The sequence below is a fragment of the Cucumis melo genome, chromosome 5, assembly GCF_025177605.1.
Source record: "Cucumis melo cultivar AY chromosome 5, USDA_Cmelo_AY_1.0, whole genome shotgun sequence".
Classification (NCBI taxonomy): Eukaryota; Viridiplantae; Streptophyta; class Magnoliopsida; order Cucurbitales; family Cucurbitaceae; genus Cucumis; species Cucumis melo.
Window position 1 is genome coordinate 9263726 of NC_066861.1, and position 22763 is coordinate 9286488.

General features: G+C 31.7%; 1 protein-coding gene across 1 annotated transcript; it reads left to right on the top strand.

The window, feature by feature from the left end:
• Positions 1-494: 494 nt before the first annotated feature.
• On the top strand, positions 495-4189 carry LOC103496956 (cytochrome P450 714C2-like). Its single transcript, XM_017046586.2, has 5 exons — positions 495-1354; positions 2111-2337; positions 2770-3011; positions 3159-3528; positions 3627-4189. Exons 1-5 carry the CDS (start codon positions 1081-1083, stop codon positions 4050-4052), a joined length of 1539 nt encoding a protein of 512 aa, XP_016902075.1. The 5' UTR covers positions 495-1080; the 3' UTR covers positions 4053-4189.
• Positions 4190-22763: the final 18574 nt, after the last annotated feature.

A 22763-nucleotide genomic window follows, 5' to 3' on the forward strand; every position in this document is an offset into this window, starting at 1 on the left:
ATATCAAACATATGAGTTAAGAAAATTAAGTTGAATGGAAATGCGTCAAAATGGTGACGATCAAAATCTAGATTTTTTGAGTTCTTCAATTAATTTACCATCTAGTCTTTAACTAAAAATTAAGACCCTAAATTAATAAAATTGATTATATTATTTGACATCTTAAGCATCCGAATATAAGAGTTCACTGACCTTTATAGCGAAATCTTATCAAAATATAGGAAAATATAATATTTAAAAAGATTTAGGAACTAAAACATAGAGTGGAACCAAAATAGAATAACATCAAAAGTTAAAGAACTAATGTCGGATTTAAACCATACACATATACAAATAATGACCTTACTATGTGTGCCAAAATTAAAAAGAAAAATAAAGAAATTAATTTCTTTTCCCCAAATTGACGTTGATGCAACCTAACTTCCTCTCCCTCCCTTTCTTCACATTAGATTCACCGCCTCTCTCTCCCTTTCGGTTATCCCCCAACAAGCCAACATCCCCTCCCTCAAAGACCCACGCTTCCAACTACTACCCTTCTGACGCTCTCCCTCTCACCTCACAACAACGCCTCACCTCTACCCTTCTTATTTTCTTTTTCTTCTTCAAACACATTTTGGGATGTCATCTGCAATTAAGAATACCTTGAACGCCTCCCCTCTATGCTTCAGTTTAGTTCGATTCTAAAAAACATATCCTTTCAAATTTGTGGATCCATTCGATTTCAGTTCTAAACCGAACTTTAAACACCTCTAATTAAAATTATTTTAAAAAAATATAGTAAAATCTATTACCATTTTTATAGTACAATATAGTTTTGTTATTTTGCTATCTATATAGATTCCAAACTATTTATGCTATTTTCAAATTTATGAATTCTTAATTATCCCTTCCCAACATTAAAATTCTAACCTAATATTCACTTACACAAAAGGACAAAAGCCAAGAAAGGAATGCAATGCATCCAATTCATGGATTTCATCTCCATGTGCAAAGTGTAACTCATGCACTAATCTCTCCTAAACCCCAATTCTAGATCTGAAATTTAAACGGAAGAACGGACAAACAGAGCTCCAAGCAGCAATGGCGGCAATGATACTACTCTCTGTAATAGCCGTTATTTTCTTCTTCCTTTTTCTTCACCTCTTCGAATTGCTATTCTTGAAACCGGAAAGACTACGATCGAAGCTCCGTCGACAAGGAATCGACGGTCCTTCCCCTTCTTTTCTCCTCGGAAACATACCGGAAATTAAGACCATTAGAAGCTTAAAATCATTTGGTGAAGAAGAGGGTTCGATTGCTCATGGTTGGTCTTCCAATCTGCTTTCCCATTTGGAGCACTGGCGGAATCGATACGGTAATTTCTTTATGTTTGTGTATATTAGATGATTCTGTATAGAACTAATTGTAAATATTTAGCTAAACTTTGGTTTGTATATATATAATATACACACTCCTCAAATACTTCAATACACAGAGCGTATAAAGGGGAGAAGCAGCATATGATTAGGCGTTTTTTTTTTCTTTTAGAAAATTTCATTTTTAATTTGGATGAATACGTGTATTTGGTTATTGTTCTTTTTCAAGATATACTTTTAAGTCTATGAATTTTTTAAGATGGACTTAAAAGCACATGCATCGAAAATTAGAAAAATGGTTGGAAAGAATATATGATTTTTGGAAATTATCTTTTTAATTTGAAGATCGATGATTAAAAATGTTCATGTGATTTGGGAACTAAGTAAGTATATTTTTAAAAATTTGATGATTAAATACGTATATTTTTAAAACTTAGAAACCAAACTAGTAAATTTTTTTTTTCTTTTTCTGTGAAATTTAAGAAAAAAATCTAGTGTAAACAAGTAGAAACCAGAAGAAAGATATGTGCAGGAAATATGTATAATTTTCAGAACAAAAACAAAAATCGAAGAGCAATGTCAAACATTTTAAGAATTTTCCAAAATTACTTTCAACAATTGGAAAAGGTTTGCGAAATGGAGGTGGTTAATCCCTGAAACGAAAAATGGGTTAAGAAACGAAACCCAACCCATTTTGTTTTTAATTATTTATAAGGGTGTCTGAAAATGAAATATTAGTGATTGGTGGATTTTAGGAAGAAACTTTGTGTATTCGAGCGGGACGGTTCAAATGTTGTGCATAACGGACGTTGAGATGGTGAAGGAAATTGGTATGTCAACGACGTTAAGTTTGGGAAAGCCTGCCCACTTTTCAAAGGATCGTGGGCCGTTATTGGGCCTCGGCATTTTGGCATCAAGTGGCCCACTTTGGGTCCACCAAAGGAAGACTATTGCTCCTCCACTCTATCTTGATAAAGTCAAGGTAAAATATCATCATTTCTTCATACCGACCTTTTTCTTTTTTTTTTTTTTTAGATAGTTTTTTGTCACTTTGGTTTATCAATTTTCAATTTTGTTTCTCCTAGATTTGTGAATTTTAGAAGTTCCAAATGTTCAAAAATTAAGGACTATATAAGTGGTTGTCAGCCACTTGAATATTTTCCTAACGATCTTATTTTCAAAATTAAATACTTGAAAAATTAAATCAAGCATTTCTTAAATTGTAGTTTTGAAAGTTTTGGGATCAATTAGACACATACTATTTGACATGAAATTAACTATTGGGTCAAAATAATTTCATAAAATTTATTCTCACTGTAGTTTAACAGTTCTACAAAGACCATCCATTGATTTGTGGGGCTAATTATTCAGCGTATATAATAGAAGATGAACTGAGATATGTTTGAATCCATAGGACATGACAAATCTTATGGTGGAATCTGTAAACTCCATGGTAAAATCATGGGAAACCATAATTGAAAATGGTGGAGGAGAATCAGAAATCAACGTGGATGGATATTTTAGAGCCATGTCTGCCGATATTATCTCGAAAGCTTGTTTCGGAAGTAATTTTAATGAAGGGAAAGAGATATTTCAAAAACTCAGAGCTCTTCAAATTATCATGTCCAAAGCAAGCATTGGTATTCCAGGATTCAGGTATATATGTAGGCAATTTGATTCTCTGACTTCAAGAAATATAGTACATGTTAATTACGGTTGTTTGTTGAGCTATGTATAGCTTGATGCTGAAACCTGTTATCAATTTGATTCAATATTAATTTGATTTATATTTTTGTATGCTAGGTACCTCCCCACCAAAAACAATAGACAAATATGGAAGCTTGAAAAGGAAGTAGAATTGATGGTTTTGGATGTGGTAAACAAACGAATCGAGCAGTGTTCGAATGAAAAAGACCTGTTGCAGATAATTATCGAGGGTGGGAAATGTCTTAATGAAGACGGTAACTCGTTGAAGATATCTAGAGACAAGTTCATTGTTGATAACTGTAAAAACATATACTTTGCTGGCCACGAGACAACATCAATAACAACATCATGGTGCTTGATGTTATTAGCAATACACCAAGATTGGCAAGCACGTGTTCGTTCTGAGGTGCTTGAATGCTGTCAAGATCGTGCTCTTGATGTTGAGACCATTAAGAACATGAAAACGGTATTCCTACTCAATAATGTCAAAAGTTTGAATGATTTATTGAGTTACAAAGAATTCAATTCTTATTATCTTAATTAATTTCTTATTGCCTATTGTAGTTGACAATGGTGATCCAAGAGACACTTAGGTTGTACCCACCAGGAGTTTTTATCACAAGAGAAGCACTGGAAGACATAAGATTCAAAAACATCGTGATTCCAAAAGGGGTGAATCTTCAAATTCCAATCTCATTGCTACATCATAGCGTTGATATCTGGGGCCCGAATGCACTCTTGTTCGATCCCCAGAGGTTCAGTAATGGCATCCTCAAAGCTTGCAAGAATCCACATGCTTACATACCGTTTGGGGTCGGGCCTCACATATGCGCGGGTCAACATCTTGCAATGGTAGAGCTAAAAGTGATTGTGAGCCTTATTGTGTCAAAATTTGAATTCTCTCTTTCACCGGCTTATAAGCATTCCCCTTTCTTCAGCTTGGTTGTGGAGCCTAGAAATGGAGTTATTCTCAATCTAAGGAAGCTTTGATCTTTCTCTCTTAATATACTTAGTATATGAAAATCTTATAGAACTTGTGAAATAAATTAGTTTGTACACAAGTTATGAGATACAGGACAGGACAATTTGGGTTTGAACTTAAAATGGTATTGATCATAATTACGTTATTTGTTTTGTCCTTAGTTACATAAAACTTGTTAGGCTAACAGGACAGTTTCTTTAATCTTTATATAATTTAGTTTCTAAAATAGAATTTTATTATATTTTCAAATTGCATTAATTAATTGGACCGATGGCTAAACAAGAGAAGACTTTAAATAATAAAGTTGGTTGGGTTGGTAGGATACTAGGATTTAAATACTGTATTTCATCTGTTGCTTCTTCAACTCATTTTGGAGTTGAAAACTATTGGTAGGATTTAATTGTTCTCTAGATTCTAAATTTCTTTAACTAAGATGTTTTAAGACGCCATACCCAAATGAATCAATATACAATTAATATGTTTTAAAAATATATTAATTATTATTATTATTCATAAAAACTGAAATTTTATTATATTTTATAATTATTTTTATCAATTCGGTTATTTACAATATTCTCCTCGACTTTAATGATACTTCTTTATATATATCATTTCTATAAGAGAAAATTTCAATTTTAACATAAACAACTATATATTTCTTATACTTTTCTCGTCCATAAAAATGTAAAACCAAATACCAACTAAATAATGTTCGTTTGAATTGACTTAAAAAAAATGTTTTTTAATAAAGATATTTACTTTTTAAAATTAAATTCTTCTAATAAAAATCTTTTAAGATACATCTCATAAGCTATTTTGAATAATTGCAAATATTCTATTTTTTTTTCTAAAACAACTTATTTTTTAAATTAACCAGTTAAAAATATATTCCAAATACATCATAAATTCTCATTTGGTTACTCTTTAGTTTTTTTTTAAACAAAAATAATCTTTTAAAAACTATTTTTTGGATCTCATTTGACAACCATTTGACTTTTTGTTCTTAGTTTTTTAAAAACTAACATTTATACTTTACCACCTCTATATTTATGGATATTTTTTTATCTACTTTATACAGATATTTTAAAAAATCAAGTCAAAATTTGAAAACTAGATCTCGTTTGGCAACATTTAATTTTTAGTTTTTTTAAAGTAAGCATATTTCTTTTCAATTTCTTACAGTAGTTTGCATCTTTATTAATTAAAAAAGTTGGATTTTTAGCCAAATTTAAGAAACAAAACAGGTTTTTCTAAAAAAAATATTGGTAAAAGAAAACATATCACAAACCAAGAAGTTTAGAGTTGTAAGAGGTGTTTATGAGTTTAATTTCAAAAATTTTAAGGGATAGTTGCAAATATAACAATTATATTCAAAATAATTAAGTATATAGCAACATTTTAAAAAAATTGTAAATATAGCAAAATCTATCAATGATAGAAGTCTATCATTGATAGACCATGTAACAAACGCTGTTTATCATTGATAAACCATAAAAGTCTATCAACGATAGAAGTTTATCACCGATTAACTTTGCTATATTTGCAATTTTTTAAAAATATTGCTACATACTTAATAATTATTCTAAAAATTGCTACTCATTGTACTTACCCGAACTTGAAACCAAAATGAAGGCCCTGTTTGTGGTTTATGGTTTTTATTTTTAAAAAACAAATCTATATAGACTACTTTTACCTCCAAATTTTGTTCTTTGTTATATATATGTGTGTGTATATTACCAATATTTAAAAAAAACAAGCCAAAATTTTAAAAACTAAGAAAAGTAGCTCAATTTTTAAGAAAAACTTGTTTGGTATTTACAATTTAGCTAATAATTTAATCATTGTGCTTAAAAAATATGCAAATCATTATTAAAAAAATAGGGAGGAATTAGACTTAATTTTAAAAAACCAAAAACTAAAAATAAAATGATTACCAAATGGCTAAGTTTACAAATAATGTATCTAAGTAAGATGAAACATGGAGAGAAAATATGCTTAATTTTAAAAAGTCAAAAACAAAAAAACAAAATGGTTACGGAACAACTTTGTGATTTTTAAAATTGAATTTGGATTTTGAAAATATTCCTAAAATGTAAACTACAAGATAAAGAAATAAATAGATATAAGTCATGTTTATAAACATAATTTTTATGAACTAGAAACACTAAATTTAAAATTAGCTTACTTTTTTTAGAACTTGTTAAACTAGTTTTTATGGGTCGATCTCAATCAGAATATACCATCGAGATTTAGTTAAAACTTTAACCTTTCTTCGCATGAATGTTGTGGGCTTTTGCAGTAGAATTTGGCATAATATGTAAACAAATCTACTAATTGTTTCAAATATTATTTAATCTTTCTAAATCTCATATCAAATCTTATATCTTTTGCAAAGTTTCTCTCATCCTTATAAAATCATAAAATCTATGTCAAATCTTTTAAGCCATTTCAGTTTCCACAATTGTCTGAATTTCCAAAATTACAAATGGATTTACCAACTATAAAAATGAATTTTAGATGATTGAATTGTCATTTTTAAATTTTTCAACATATCAAATTTTGCAAAAAAGAAAAAAAAAATTAAGTTGTGAAATCTATAGAGTTGTTAATTTGTGTGAGATTTCATCGAGAAAATCTAAATACATAGAATATCTATGTTTATCATGCTCGAGATTTCATTGAGAAAAATCAAATATATAGAATCTTGGTGTTATTTTGCATTGACCGAACACCAAGACCCACCTAACTTTTTCAAATGTTATGGAATTTTTATAATCTTTCATGAACTCCTAACTCTTCTCAAATTTTTTCATGTAATCTTTTTCGGATTTTATATTATTTTATAAATACTAGGTTTAATTTATGTTCACACAAATTTCCAATTTGATTTACTGATTAGCTAAATAGATTTGGGAAGTTGATTAAAATAACCGATTTTAATTTTTCTCTTTTGAAAGTAGCACACTATTTTAAAAGTTGTGGTAGTGCTGCTTCTCAGTCCTTCTTGTTTGAGATCAACCCTGAGATTTTAATTTAAACATTTAGGATTTCAAATGACTCAATGATATGAAATGACAAAAGTACCCATGAAAACCACACTAGGTCCTTACTACGACAAAGTTCTCTATCATCTTATTCCTAAATTGTTATGAAATGTCAGAGGTTGTGCAATATATGCGAGATATATGAGAAATCTGGTATTTGAAGTTGGGTTTTTAATTTTTTTTTTTTGTTTTCTACACGTACCTTGCAATGATTCGTGGATTTTTCTACATTTCACACATGATACTAGGTTGAATCTCAGTTGAGATTTCATGAATTAGCACTTGAGATTTATTGAAGGTGTCCTAAGTTTTGGCAATTTCATGAGCTTTTACCACCATTTTGTATAAATCTAAATGTATATGTTGATCGAGAATCCCCTGGATTTTTATACATAATGGTGATGAAATCCCCAATCTCGTGGCACCCAATACAAAATGTCCCAAGTTCTTCTTACAAACACTCTATCTCGACCAAGATATTTTCAGTTTGCCTCGAGATTTACGACATTATATGTCAGTAATGTTTCTGCTTTGTTGTGATATTTTCTATATTCATTGTCCTTTTTTTGGTTTGTTTGGCAAATGGCATTAACATTTAAAGTTCGCCATTCTTACTACTTTTTGGCTAATTTGACTTGTTATCATTTAGCTTAAATTGTATCGAACATTAAGAAGTTAACACCTAGCAGTTGGTCATGTTTAGGTAAATTGTGTCTGACCATTTTTTTGGTGTGAAATTAGTTTTTAATGAGTTTCTGTGCTATTATATTTTGTTGAGAGAGGTTTAGAAGGATATGGAAGAACATCATCATTTTTAAGTTATTGGGGAGTAAAGTGTCCTTTGGATCTGACGGGTTTGACAAAGATTTTTTTGCCTTTCAGTTTGAGAGTAATAGAGGTGCTGTAAAGATGACGATATTACATTTCATCGAGTTGACAATGATGGGAAGGAAAAGGAGACAACACATGAACTAGAACATGTCAGGATTGGTTGATTAGTGGGAGAATTTCTATAGTTAGGGCTGAGGCATATGATTTTTACCAAAACATTAGGCAGCTTGCAGGGTGCACTTAAAGAGAAAGTTGCACTCTACAAGAACAAACTTAACAGTAGTAAGTCTCCCAAGTCATACACTGTACATGTCACACCTCCTCCCAGACCACTTCTTCTCTTGATCCGAGAGACGGTTTGAAGTCGATAGATATCAATCTCTACTCAACAATACCTGATGACCCTACCTCTAATACCTTTACTTGAATAACTCTCGAAAGAAAAATAACACAACTCTAAAGAAGAAGTACTAAAATAACTCAAGTGAAACCCATATTATAATGAACATTAAGATGGTCTTACATAGACCATAGTTTCTCTTAGTTACAAAAACCAACTATCTCTACCCACAACTCAAAACTAACTATATCCTAGACATATTCACAAGAGTATAAATACTTAAGTACAAAACGACTAAACAACATACTAAAGAAAAAGACAAGATTCTCTAGCATAGTGACAACATGATATAAGGCTTTGGGAACATGACCTCTACCTGAAAAGTGGGAAAATAATTTGAAAGTGGCCTAGGGAGTGACTAGGATTTAAAACAAGCGTTTATAAAACGTTTAAGCCATAAATTCAATAAATATCTTAATAATTCAATTCAACAAACATTTTAAAACAATTCCTCAAACACTAGTCTTTCCTTGTCTATAACACAAGATCTTATAGATAGGTCTAAGCTAAATCAATACCAAATCCAAATCTTAGCCACGATAGTAGAGTAAGATCAATACTATCGAACCAACCTCAAAGATGGACATCCCTAACTCATCTTTAGAGATAGACATCCCAACCTCAATGCTCAAAGATAAGTCTGTTGGAATTTATGTTCTAAAACTCGTAATTTGTAATTAAAATTATATTCTATTCGATAAAGTGGTTATTGAGGACTTATTAGTGAAAATTGAATACTATAATCTTGAATCCAATAAACTAAGGTCCCAAGGCTATCTTGTGTAGACTTGAACTTTATGTAGGGACATAAACGTAGATTAAGTTCGATTATATAACCCAAACGGTCTATAGTGTATGAATAAGGTTGGGTGCCATATTTTAGGGACACTATGGATGCAGCCTACTTTGTAATTAGTACAAACGATGTGATCCTGAATCGTTCATGTAGAGACATGGAAGTGGGGACATCCTATGTAAAGAGTTTACATAAGACTAGAACCATGAAATAGTCACTTTTATGTTATAACACCATTGAATATATAAAACTGACTATTTTGGTTTTGATGACCTAGGTAACTTAATCTTAATCCTGAGCTAACTATGAATTTCTATTCAAATGGAATCCTCCTTAGATCTGCATAGATGAGGGCAGCTCATCAGCGCTGGCCTAATAAACCTTCTATTTCTGGGGTAAGACTAGGTGGATAGCTAGGGACATAGGGTGCAAGACAGAATTCATTCCTACCCACTTTAGGGTTAGTAGATAGGTTGTTCCCTTAAAGACTGAATCCAAGTCTTGAACAAGGGTCCACAACCTCTCATTGGCCCAAGAGGGATTTAATTTATAGGTTGGACCTTAAATCAATTGTTCAATAGTGAATCAGTGGGACTTAAGGAGCAAGATGTAGTCTCAAGGGTAAAACAGTATTTTGACTCAGTAGAGGTTACGAACAACCTGTGAAGGATTAACTTAATAATCATGGTTATATAAGATGGACACAAATATATATATATAGTGAGGGTAATGCAACTACGGGACTTTAGTGGAATGACCTGTTAGTTAACGAGTGTAGTTAGTTAATCTTGGATTAACTTAATAATCATGGTTATATAAAAGAATGTAGCTAGTTAATCTTGGATCGTTGGAGCCCATGATCTATAGATCCATTAGATTCTCTTGCTAACTCATATGGAATTAACTTAGAACAATATGTTGGAATAATTCTAATCGTTCAAATTAGGTAAAAAGAGAGAAACCGACAAATATATTTGATATAGCCATCTGTTATAAGTTTAAGATAGAGCATTATGTTTAAATGTGATTTAGATATTAAAAATATGAATACAGATTCATATTCGAAAGCTCAAGATTGATGAAAATGGTCAACGTTGTAAAAAGTCAAAATGTTGGCTTTTGACTTTAAAAAGTCAAACTTTGACCTTGAAAAGTCAAACTTTGATCGGCTTTATATTCAAATATGATTTGAATTTTAGAAACATGAATGCAGATTCATGCTCGGGAGGTCGAAACTAGTCAAGATGGATAAAATAGTAAAAAATTCAAAATATTGACTTTTGAATTGAAAAAGTCAAAGTTTGACTTTGACTTAAATGGTCAAATAACCATATTACCATTGGACTAAGTTAGTAGAAAAATCCAACATTTTTTTTGGATAATCTCACTAACACTTAGTGAGATAGGTGGTTACATGAGATCTAAACACCTATCCCATTAAGTTCCACTAATAGTTAGTGGAATATTAGGTGTTGAGTTTTTATAAACTAATTACATACATTTTTGCATGTAATTAGGTTATAAATAAGTTATTTTTCAATTGCTGAAAAACTTTTGAAATTTTATTAAACTTTATAATTTACAAAATTTTACCATTTTTTCTCAATTTCTTCCTTCACCTAATTGGGTCCTACAACCCAGTTCTAAGTTCAAAGAATAGCGGGTTAATACTAGTGGTGGTCCCCGATTCAAGTTCATGAGGAGATATCGAGGAATCGGAACTTCGAGGGTGCTTTTTTTATTAACCTTAATTTCGTTTTAATTAGGGTAGTTTGCATGTTAATTTCTAAATTTGTTTAGATACAATTAGAGTATAGTTTTGATCTTTTTACCTACGCATGTATCGATTTCCATCAAGGTCTACCTCAAAATTCCTCTACCCATAATGTCCTTCCCTGTAGGGCTATAGAAATAATAAAATTGGTATAAACTAAAATATGCTTAAAATTATAAACTTTTCAAATAATAGCTCTAACATGTTAATGATCTTCTTGCACTTAGAAAATCTTATATCATAACTCATGCTTTTAAAACATTTACAAACTCATAAATTCAGAGTTCGTTTCTAATTCTCTTTCTATCCAAGAAATACATCTCAGCAAATACATGCTTATCAAATAGTTTTAAATACCTCACATGCTTTAAAAATAACTCGTGAATCAGATTAAACTCAAGCATGCTAAAACTTTTGGCTAGCGAATATATATAGAAATCTCTATTTGAAATTTACTTTGTCACTCACAGCTAAATCTTTGACCTATAATTTTTTCCAGTTTCCTCTAGACTTAAAAACTTATAATTAAATTCAAATTAATCCCTTGAGTTTTTTTAAAAAACCAAACGTTGCTAAAAAGTGCAAAATACAAAATATGCCCAAAAATGGAATTTTGGCATGACTGACACACATGCATTGGCGACAGGCTTGACACGTGCGAGTGTAGAGCCTTGGGGCATGCCACGTGCTAACCTTGCGCCCCCTTAGCCGCTTGCCATGTTGCATGTTGGATGTGTCGTGCTCGCATGGCTGGCCACATGACCCTTAGCCTAGAGCCTTACCTTGCTCGCATGCACACTACCAAACTTTATCGCAAAGCCTCAAGTATCGAACCGCATGGCTCAGCTCGCGTAGCCCTTATCTTATCCGTAAAGCACATCTCAACTCCTAGTCAACATATCACAACGCCTAACATGCCTTGCTTGGCTGTATTGCCTTGTCTTTAGAGGCTATTTAGACAACCTTGACCACCTAGTCTAACCTTAAAATGCCTGGACACCACACTTTAGAGGTTTTCAAGCCCCTTTTTGGCGCCTTCTTAACACTTAGCCAATTTTTCAAAACTTTCCTTCTTCTAACAACCATGACACCCTTATAATGACACATCAATAATGACACACCAACAATCACACTTAGGCCACTACCACAACTTAGTAAACTCCATTTTAGCCCTTCTTTGAACCATTAATTCAACTAAATCCTAGTCTTTCACTCAACAACAGTAGTTCAGCTTGAACCCTAACTTACAAAGCCAATACTAGTCCTCAATACTTCTTATGAAACATTATAAATCGATTGTCCTGTCAGTAGTAAGCTGATCAGCCCTCGGAGATGCATAACCCGTACCTAAAAAAGGTAAAAAAACAAGTGGAAAGATTTAGTCAAAAGACTTAGTAAGCGACAATTTTATAAAACATATTTTTCATAAACAGTTTAATATAAAACCTCGGCTTAAAGGAACATTTAAGTATTAAGAAATCATTTCATAAACATGACACTTGTAAACATTAAAATTTTGATTTCATAAACCTTTTCGAACCATGGATACATAACCAACCCAGGCCATACTACACCTCATCGTCTTATGACAACTGAGCATCAAATCACCCCATCATCAAAAGACGTACTAGGCCTCAGAACACCTCGTCATCTACATAAGAACATAATATACCATTTGCCCTGTATCCTCCTCCTCGTAGGCATACAAAATATATCTTTCCTGATGGATTGTAGACCAATAGGCTTGTCAACCTTCCCAATAGTAACAGAGTAAATCAAATGTGCACATAGGAACATAGATAGTACTCTTTAAACATTCGTGCCTAGAATTGTTAAAAACATGCTTGAAAACTTTCCTTGAAACATATTTTGCTTGCAATTCATAAGGTCTTAACATACTTTGCTTAAATCATAAGTGCAGCTTGTAAATATTTAAACATTCATGCTTTGCAACTTCCAATAGAAATCAGTATGATCAAATATATTTCAAAACATGCTTTAAACTATAGCTTATAAAAATGAATGGTGTTACTCACATGCTATTTCTTGTGTAGCTTGAAATCATTCTTAATAAATAGATTTTTAACAAAAAAGTGTCATTTACTATACTCTGTCCAACCCTTGGCATAAAATTTTCTTTAAATTGTCCTTGACCTTAAAAATCAATATTTAAATCTTAATAAATTCACTGACCTTGGAAAAGACCCAAAATTTGACCAAAATTGCAAAAATATCAAAACAGCCCCAAAACCATGGCATGGTTCTACTGGCCACACAACATGGATGCAAGTAGCACACGCGCACGCACAGGGTGCCCTTTGCATATGCACTTATCTCTGGCAACGTCATGACTTGAGCGCTAACCCCTTTGCACGCATGGCCATGTGCATAGCTTAAGCGCATCCATGCCGCTAGACTGTGTCTTGGCTATGTCGCGTGCCCTTAAAATGCTCAATAAGCCTTTTTACCTCATTTTCATGTGCACGTCAAGCCCCCTTCATGCCTTGCTGTTCAGCCACCTTAGGATTTCCCAGAAATTGTGAAAATTTTAAAATTAATCAATCAACTTCCAAAGCTTATAACTTTTAATCCATACCTCAAAATAAAAAAGTCCTTCTACAAACATGCTTAGAGTTATCTTAACTTTTTATCTCAAAAGTGCTGCACAAAACTCCAAGTATTTCATTTTGTAGCCCCTAGAAGTGATGACTACTCAGATTCTCCCTGAAAATGAAATTTTCTCCTTTCTTCAACTCAAACCTATATCACCTCACCTAGTTTTTGTGTAACAGGCCTTCTCAGCAAATTAGACTCATAAAGAAGGCATTTACAAGTAGTTTGAAGTAAAACACACGAGGGAATTGCTCCCACACATCGTCCAAAGTCACCCTTTTATAGAGAGCTTTGCATGCCAACTCGATGCCACCTCCTGCTTGTCGCAAAAATGCATGTTACGCACTATAGACACCTGGAAACCACCACACCGACATGCATTGAGACCTACAATAATCATAAACTCACCCAAGCATTGGTTCCACACCCAAAACAACACTTACTCGCACTTTAACCTCATAACAAGGTCGCATGACCATCCTTGCACAACATGCCTACTAACCTCCACACCTAAACACCATCATCTTGCCTACTCAAGTCACTTACCTAGCACAATTTGAATGCTCATGACTTCTCCTTAAAGGTTATCTCACCAACTCCTTTCTTCAAGCTTGGTGCTCAACAAGTCTTTAAAGGTTTTCTTAGATACATGACCACCTACTTGCCTATCTTGCCTAGCATCATGGAGGTTCTCAAACCAATAGTTGGCCGCTTAAAGGAACCCTTAGAGGTTATTTTTGCTTTGCTTAACCGTCTACCAACTTTACTCACTTTACATTTAAAGGTTTTTGGAAGCCCTCTCAGCCATATTTTCTACTTAACCTTCGTCGCTCATCACCCTCCTTTAGAGGTTCTCATGGCTTATCTTGATTCATCTTGGCCGCCTAGCCTTCCTTTCACTCCTAACTTATACTTAAACCATTTTCAACTTGCTTTTCCACCTAAAATTTTTATGGCACAATAATCTTGTCACTCATCCTTTAACCAATTGTTCCAAGAAATTTTCTTTCATTTACCTATTAACTCATTTTTTTTTCTTTCCATTACCAAGTCCTTGCAAGTCTTAAGGAACCTTAAAGATAAGGTTTTTACATCTAAAATCCAACTCATCCACTTATTTCTTTGGAAGACTTAGAAATGCTACGGTTCAGGGTTTATAGTACATATTTCTTTGGTCTTCCGGGTTTGTTAATTAATTTTATCATCATTGTTAATTGTTATTATAATTGATGATGCATTGATGATTGGATATTTGTATTTTTAATTGTTAGGTTTTAACATATGGGACAGTTTCCTCCCTTAGTAGACAGGTGGTGAATAGAATTTTCGTCGATGAAATATCCCGTATCATGTGTTGGAGTTGCACTTACTCAGATAGTTTGAAGGTGATTCAAACCCAAGCATTTGGGTCCCAAGTGGTAATCCTCTTTTTGTAACTAGCATGTTTTGGGGTATAGGGTTTAAAATTTAGGATTTGGTACCTAATATTTTTAATTATTGTCTATATTATGCTTGTCTAAATGATTTCAAGCTGAACGATGAAGAATGTGCGTACTTGATCTAACTTTGAAAACTTCGACCACTGAAGGTTATATACAACCTCCCCTTCCCCAACCTGATAATAAACTTACCAGTTGCTCAATACTTCAATAGATCTTATACAACATGTAAGTGCAACCAAAACTTACAATGCCTTGAGCAAAGATGGATTAGATGGAGTCGTCCTTCATATCTAAGTTGAAGGCCATAAATCACATGTTGGTGATATTACTAAAGGTAAGTCAATTGACAATGCTTGTCATTTATGGCTCATTGGAGTTTTCTATTCATTTATATTGTTTATAACATCTGTAGAGTAAGTTGATTGAGTCACAACAATACTATGATAGTGGTGAAGGTTCGTTGTTTTACCTGTTGATCCATCTATTGATGACTCGGTGGATGAGTATGTACATGTCCAATCTAGTTCCTCCTACTAATGACAACCCTATTGATGATCTCTCCTTGACATCAATAGTAAAGTAAGACGACGATGGTGCGTGATAATAAGTTTTCAATACACTTCCACTTTCTTACGACTAATGAATGGTTTGTTATCACTTTCTACTGAATCATCCTATTGCTCATCTACAGTTGCTGGGTTACTATCATCCATCAGTCCTTTGTCAAAGCTTAACTCTATATTCAAAGTCAAATCTACCTTTATCACTTTCATCAAGTCAACGTGATTTGTATGATGAGCATTAACAACCGCTTTAAATACATCTACAACCACCACATTAATGTTGACATTAGAATCCACAGACATCTCTCACATCATATACATACTCATGATTAAGATAAAAATTAAATATGTCGAGATGTTCCATGTTGCCCAACTCATTTGTTTTATCTTCCAATTCCAATAGACACACGTTATTAGTCAATGGACTCAAAGAATGGACCTCATTCAAATCCACGTTGTATTCGGGGATAAAGTGAAGCTTAGATGTGAATGAAGGAATATTTTGGGCTATTTAATTTGAATAGGAAATGATAGTATTGTACTTCTAAATTTATGGGCTACTATTGGTATCTTCGAACCAAAAAAGAGCACCTTGAGACACATCATCATCGATTTGGAAAAACTAAAGATCTTGATTGCTAATAACACATACATATATAAAAGGTTTCACATTGTATAGGCATTTTAGCACCAAATCAAACTCAATGGAATTTATCCCATTACTTATTTAAATTTCCCATATGAAGTCTTCATACTTTATACCAACATCCACAATCAACCCTTTTATTTGACCTCGAACACATTCTTTCTCATTCTTCTTCTGTTCACCCCAAAACCAATAAATATATAAAACTCTTTAAAAAATACATACACATACAAAAGATTTATAAAATCAATCAAACTCTCAAAGATAAAAGGCAATATCAGTGCATAAACATTCAAATCTTGCTTGAGATTTTCAAACCTACGCTAGATCTCAAGGCAAATATAAAAACCCGACAAAGAATTATGATTATTATGATTTGTCACCAAGATTAAGTAAATGAAAATGCAAATGTAAATCATTAGACTCATCAACATGCAAACAAGTCAAACATATTTTCAAAGGACAATATTGTTATATTTACTTTGTTTTTCTTGATTTTTTTTTTTTGCCAAAATATAGAATGTTAGGAGGCGTTTGGGGGAAGGGTTGGATTATGAGGGTTAGGGTTATGTAATCCAACCCCCGTTTGGGGGAAGGGTTATGTAACCCTAGTTTTAACTCCTTAATCCTTCCTCAACCCTTCTTCAACACTTCTTAATCCTTTTTCAACTTTTCCTCAATCCTTCTTCACAACATTATCATAACACTTCCTTCATAACACTTCTCCCAAACACATCTTATCATAACACTTCCTCCATAACTCTTCCCCCAAACACATCTTATTATAATCCTAGGTTTATCTTAACACTAGGTTTATCATAACCTTAACCCTCCATAACTCAATCCTTCCCCCAAACGGCCCCTTAGTGTTAGAGAGCAACCAAACACTTGAAAACTAGTTTTGAGTTGTTTTGGAAACTTCTTGAGCAAGATATTTTAGGTTTTCTTAAGAAAAAGATATAAAATAATAAAATAATAATATTTTCAAGATTGAGGGCATTTTTGTGAAATTCATTTTCTTTTAAGGTAATCTAGATGTACACGAATTATATACTAACAAAATTGAATTAAAATCTCAGGGGTCAATCTCAGCCAAGAAAAACTAGAAGCACCACCACAACAAAAAATGCTATTTTCAAAAGAGAAAACTTAACTAGGTTATTTTTGACAAATTTTCAATAAAGCTATCTATAATCTTTTCAAATTTTTTGTTTAATTTTTAAACTTTAGAAAGATAAAAATATCATCTTGTGAGTTTTCACTGAGAAAACACTAAAGAATCTATAGTTTGGATATAAGATAGAAAAATTAACTTTTTATATAAATCTCAGTGGTCATGATCTCGGTTGAGGATCAAGAAAAACTATTATAACAAGTTTTCATTTTAAAAAGTGAAACTTTGAAGATGTTATTTCTAGCAATTAATTTTTCAAATATCACAGTGTTATTGGATGAGACCTTAATATTGGCTTTCAGTTTTTTACGTGTGTTTATTTTCTCACAATTTCCTACTTATGATTTTCATACATTTTTGAAGTGCGTAATTGAATTCTTAACTAAATAACTAAAAACAAAAACAAATTTTGGAAACTATTTTTTCATAGTTTTTAAATTTTGGTTTTGTTTTGAAGATACTTTTAAAATATAGACAATAAAATATAGAAATCAGTAAATAGAAATAACGATGATGTGCTTATAACTAACACTACTAGAAAAATGGCCTACAATGACTGTTAAACTCTGTCATATTTAAAATTCTTGACAGTTAATTGCAATCATTGTTCCGACAGTCATGGAAAGTCTATTACGACTATTCGAAAAAATTGTCACAATAAATATTTTTCATAACCGAAAATTTATTGTTGACAGATAATAAATGTCATTATTTATATTTTATGACAGAAAATAAATGTCACATATCCAATATTATTGACAGATAATAAATGTCATTATTTATATTTTATGACAATGACAAACTGTCATCATTTCACCTAACATAACTTTAATTGACTGTCAATAATATATTTTCTTATTCTTGATTTTTTTTTTAAATTCAAAAGTCATATACTCCTATATTATTATATTTTTTTTCTTGCCCTATTTTTTTTACAGTTCCTGTTTTTCTTCCCACTCTGCCATTACATAGACCAGTTTAAGCACAAAGTACTATACAACACATCCATATGGAAACAAACAATTAACACTTTAATATAAATACATTAATGTACACTTTGTAATATTTATAAAATTGTTGGTAAAGGGTTTGTACAATGATAGAATAAACATATACATGTTTTGGTACCAACAAGCTATTTGAATAAGTACATTTCAACCAAAATTTTGCTACCAAACCTACAAAACGGCCTATAAATCAATCAATTGCTCCAATGTGGCTTCATTGCTCCAATGGATTCTTGCAAAACCTAATAAGAAAACGAAATAAAACTTTAGAGTATGACTCTATACAACAATATAAGAATATAAGAAGGTTTTACCTTTTGTAATGCCAACACAAGTTACCAATTATATCACTAGTTAAAAGGAGAAATAAATCGAATCTACTTCACCCAATTATTAGTTCATAATATATCTCAATATATATCCCCCTCCCTCCCAAAATATAACTTTAAGTCACACTAGTAGAAAAATGGCCTACAATGACAGTTAAATGCTGTCATAGAAAGATTTCATGATAGTTATTTGCAGTCATTGATGCGGCAGTCATGAAAAGTATTTTATGACAGTTCTACAAAACTATCACGAAATGTGTTTTTCATGGCAGAGAATAAATGTCATGAATTTCTTATTTTATGACAGATTATAACTGTCATTATTTAGATTTTATGACAGATAATAACTGTCATTACTTATATTTATGACAGATAATAACTGCCATTATTTATATTTTATGATAGAAAATAACTGTCATTATTTATCTTTTATGACAGATAATAAATGTCATTATTTATAATTTATGACGATTATTAACTATCATTATTTCACCTACCATGACTTTAATTAACTGTCAAGAAAATCTTTTCCATGACAATTTTTTTTAATTCAAAATTTCATAATTTTATTTTCAATCCCTATTTTTCTTGCCCTATTTTTTTTTTAATTCCTGCTAATGGATTTCACTGCTGCTTTTGTAAGCACTGAAGGGATGTTTTGATGTGATAATCTTATAGACAACTGATGAAAAGTAGAACTCTAACTAAGGAAATAAGCATGTTAGCAAGTTTGAATTTGGATTTATTACCTTGGCATTTTGATGTTCCACTTTTCAATATCTTTATGCAGTGACATCAAAATTTCATGATCTCATCAACATGGATAGCAAAGGTTGAACATTTGGCTTTCGAGGAGAGGCATTGGCTTCCACATCAGATTTGTCATTGGTGGATTTTGTATCGTGTTCATATAAAAAAAAAAGTTGAAAACGTATTTCTTTCAAATTAATCATTATAGATTTGTGTTAATTTATTTATCAATGTTCAAATCAACAAATTCAAAGTATATATCTAATATATAAACTAACTTATAAATATTTAGAGTTTTAGGAAGGAAAATTGTTTTAAATGAGAAAATTAATGGATTTGTAAATGTTTTGGTTTATTTGGATATTTTTTTGGTAAAAATCCAATTAGATATTTTGAAATTTCAAAATAGAATAATAAGGAATTTTTAAAATTTATGAACTAAAAAGTTAAACCTAACCAAAATAAAAGTTGGAATACGTTTTCTCTTTTCTTTTGACAGATTCAAATATAGATTTAACCCCAACACAAAAATTTGATACCCAATTTCCAAATCAACAAAAATTCAATGGAATTAGTTTAAACATGCCACCGTTGTCGATAAAGGAAAAAGAAAGATCACCTAATAGAAGCGACGGAGAGGTCTGGGAGGACCTTTATTAGCATGACAAGGTTGTGAAGAAGATTGATTCCAAGCAGGTTGCCTAGAAGAAAAAGAAAAATAAATAAATAGAGTACTAGAGGAGACGACTGACGTTCCAAGCCACCGAAACGGTACTGATTTTGCTTGAGGGAGGAGACGGGAAGGGAAGGAGACAGCTGGCGGCGGCCTTGAGGGAGGAGATGGGAACGGGAGGGATTTTAAAGAAGAAAATGAGAGTGTGCGTGAGGGAGGGATTTTGCCTTTTCTTTATTTTTTTTATTTTAATAAAAAATAATTTAATTAATTCTTTTAATTCCCTTACATATTATGATAGCAAATAACTGTTATGTATTTGGGCATTCCGAAATTATCGTCTTTTCTCGCCAAAAATCCGCTTTTTGACATTTGATGACAGTTATTTGTTCCATCCTTTCAATCTGAGTTGGAACTAACTGTCATAATAGGAAAATTTTCTTGTAGTGTCATTTCAACTAATATCAAGGAGTTTAACCACTATATGAAACTGTTGTTCCATCCAACAACACAATTTTAAGGTGGCCTCAAACTCTATAAACCTTAGCTTTTTCACACATTCTAAGCATAAACATATTGTTTGAAACGCAAACCACTGAATCAATCATTAAGGCAATTCAGTTATGTCCACAAGAAATCCTAACATCACAAAATTTCCAAGAGAAATAGGTAAAGATAAATGGAAGATATAAAGTTTCAATTATTGACAAGAAAACCAAGTAGACATAGAGTCCAATGCATTCTTCCAATAAAAGCTCCATTTATATTCAAATATTCAAAGTTTTTACATACATTCTATCAAGATGAACATTACAATTGCTCAAAATCCTCTTATTTTTCTCTCTTTTAATCAAATAAAGAGACATACAACATAAGTAGTGTCATCCAGAACTATGATACCATTAATTTGCCGAGTTCCTTGTAACTAAAAGTTAAAACAAAATTCAAATCTAAATATATTTATGTTTATAATGGATTACCACCAACCATATATGACATGTTCGCATTTGCTTTTCAGCCATCTAAAATGACATAACTATTCAACTCATGTAGCAAACTAACTTGTCGAATTCATTGCCAACAATATGTGATTGCTGCCTGATCTTTCCAATTTTGTAGATCTTTGTGTTCATTACTACATGCATATGACGAAAAAGAAAATATGAACAATGACACAAAAAATTATTGAATATGACATTAGAAACAAAATACGGTAATAGCTTTTTAATAGATATAACACAAATAAGAACAAAATAGCCAATTAAGAGACCAATCAAACCAAAACCATAATTCAAATAAAAATCAAAGACAAATACTTTAGCCTTAGCAACCAAAACTAAAATCTATTAAGAACTAAGTTCTTCAATATTGAAAGTCAAGTGGAAATAAAACAATAAAAGGATGTTACCTCATAAGTCTCTTGAGCAACCAATGTGTATCTCCTACACATCACAAAAATGCTCCATAAGTTAGAAAACCATGCAAGTGCTGCGCATTTTGCACAAATACAAACAGTGAGGGATATTTCTTTAACCCAATATGTTTAAGGCTACATTTTGTGGTTCTCACACACCTCGTGTCACTATGATCAAATACATTGAAAGTGCAAGAATATAAGTTATAGAATATATAGATTCAAATATATTAGCAGTATTTTTTGCTAGGTACATCAGAGATTTTGAAGTAATAAATTATATGAATGGGGAATCAAAATAGTTCAGAGACATGGCACGCCTTTTCATCACGTAGCTCCACCAAAATAAAGTGTTAAAGGAGACAACGATAAAATGGGGTAAATGCCTTCTTCTTTCAAACATGAAGAGACTAATCACAAAGTTAAGTTGAAAGCTAAAAAGTAAAGAACATTTCTGACCAAAATATGATTGCTACTGTCCACATATATATTGGTTCATCATCTTGTTAGTAACACAATTATTCTAGAAAGCAACACATCTAGGAAAACCCAAGTTGAAAGAATTTTTTTTACCAAAATACGACCTTTTATGGCAACTCCAACAAAAGCAGCTTTAACACAAAACATCTATGGCAGCTCCAACACAAAACTTCCTTCTTTTTCTTTTATTTAATTCAAAAGTAGATTTTATGGTAGCTATTGGGTTTGTTTATACACTAATCGGGAAAACATTTATATCCACCAAAATATGTGACAAATATTTCAAAAAAGTTAATCAACTATCTTATCCTAAGCACAATATTTGTGCTTCCCTACAAACTCTGCCTACTCGAACCTTTTACAGTCAATGTCATCCTGTGTGTAAGTACGAGGTGAACTTTTCATCTATAGACAATAAAGTAGTTATAAATGAGTTTCATTCATAATAAATTATATATGCATGATAGTTTTAAAATGGTTATGCTTACTATGTCTATGATAGAAGTATTCTTTCACAATATGATGTCATGCATAAACCGCATGACATTATAACCACATTAGAGTACTCCTAATTGCTTAGGACACTATGGATACACATAAAAAATACTTAACCTATGTTAAAAATAATAATTAATTACAACTATAGTAACAGAGATATTCACATACCTTCACGATCCTCCAAATTGGTTTTTTCTTCTTCGTTATGTTGAACGACCTATAAAAGAATATCAGACTTTTACCTACTTAAAGTAGTAACATAAAGAAAAAAAGGAAGTAACGCAA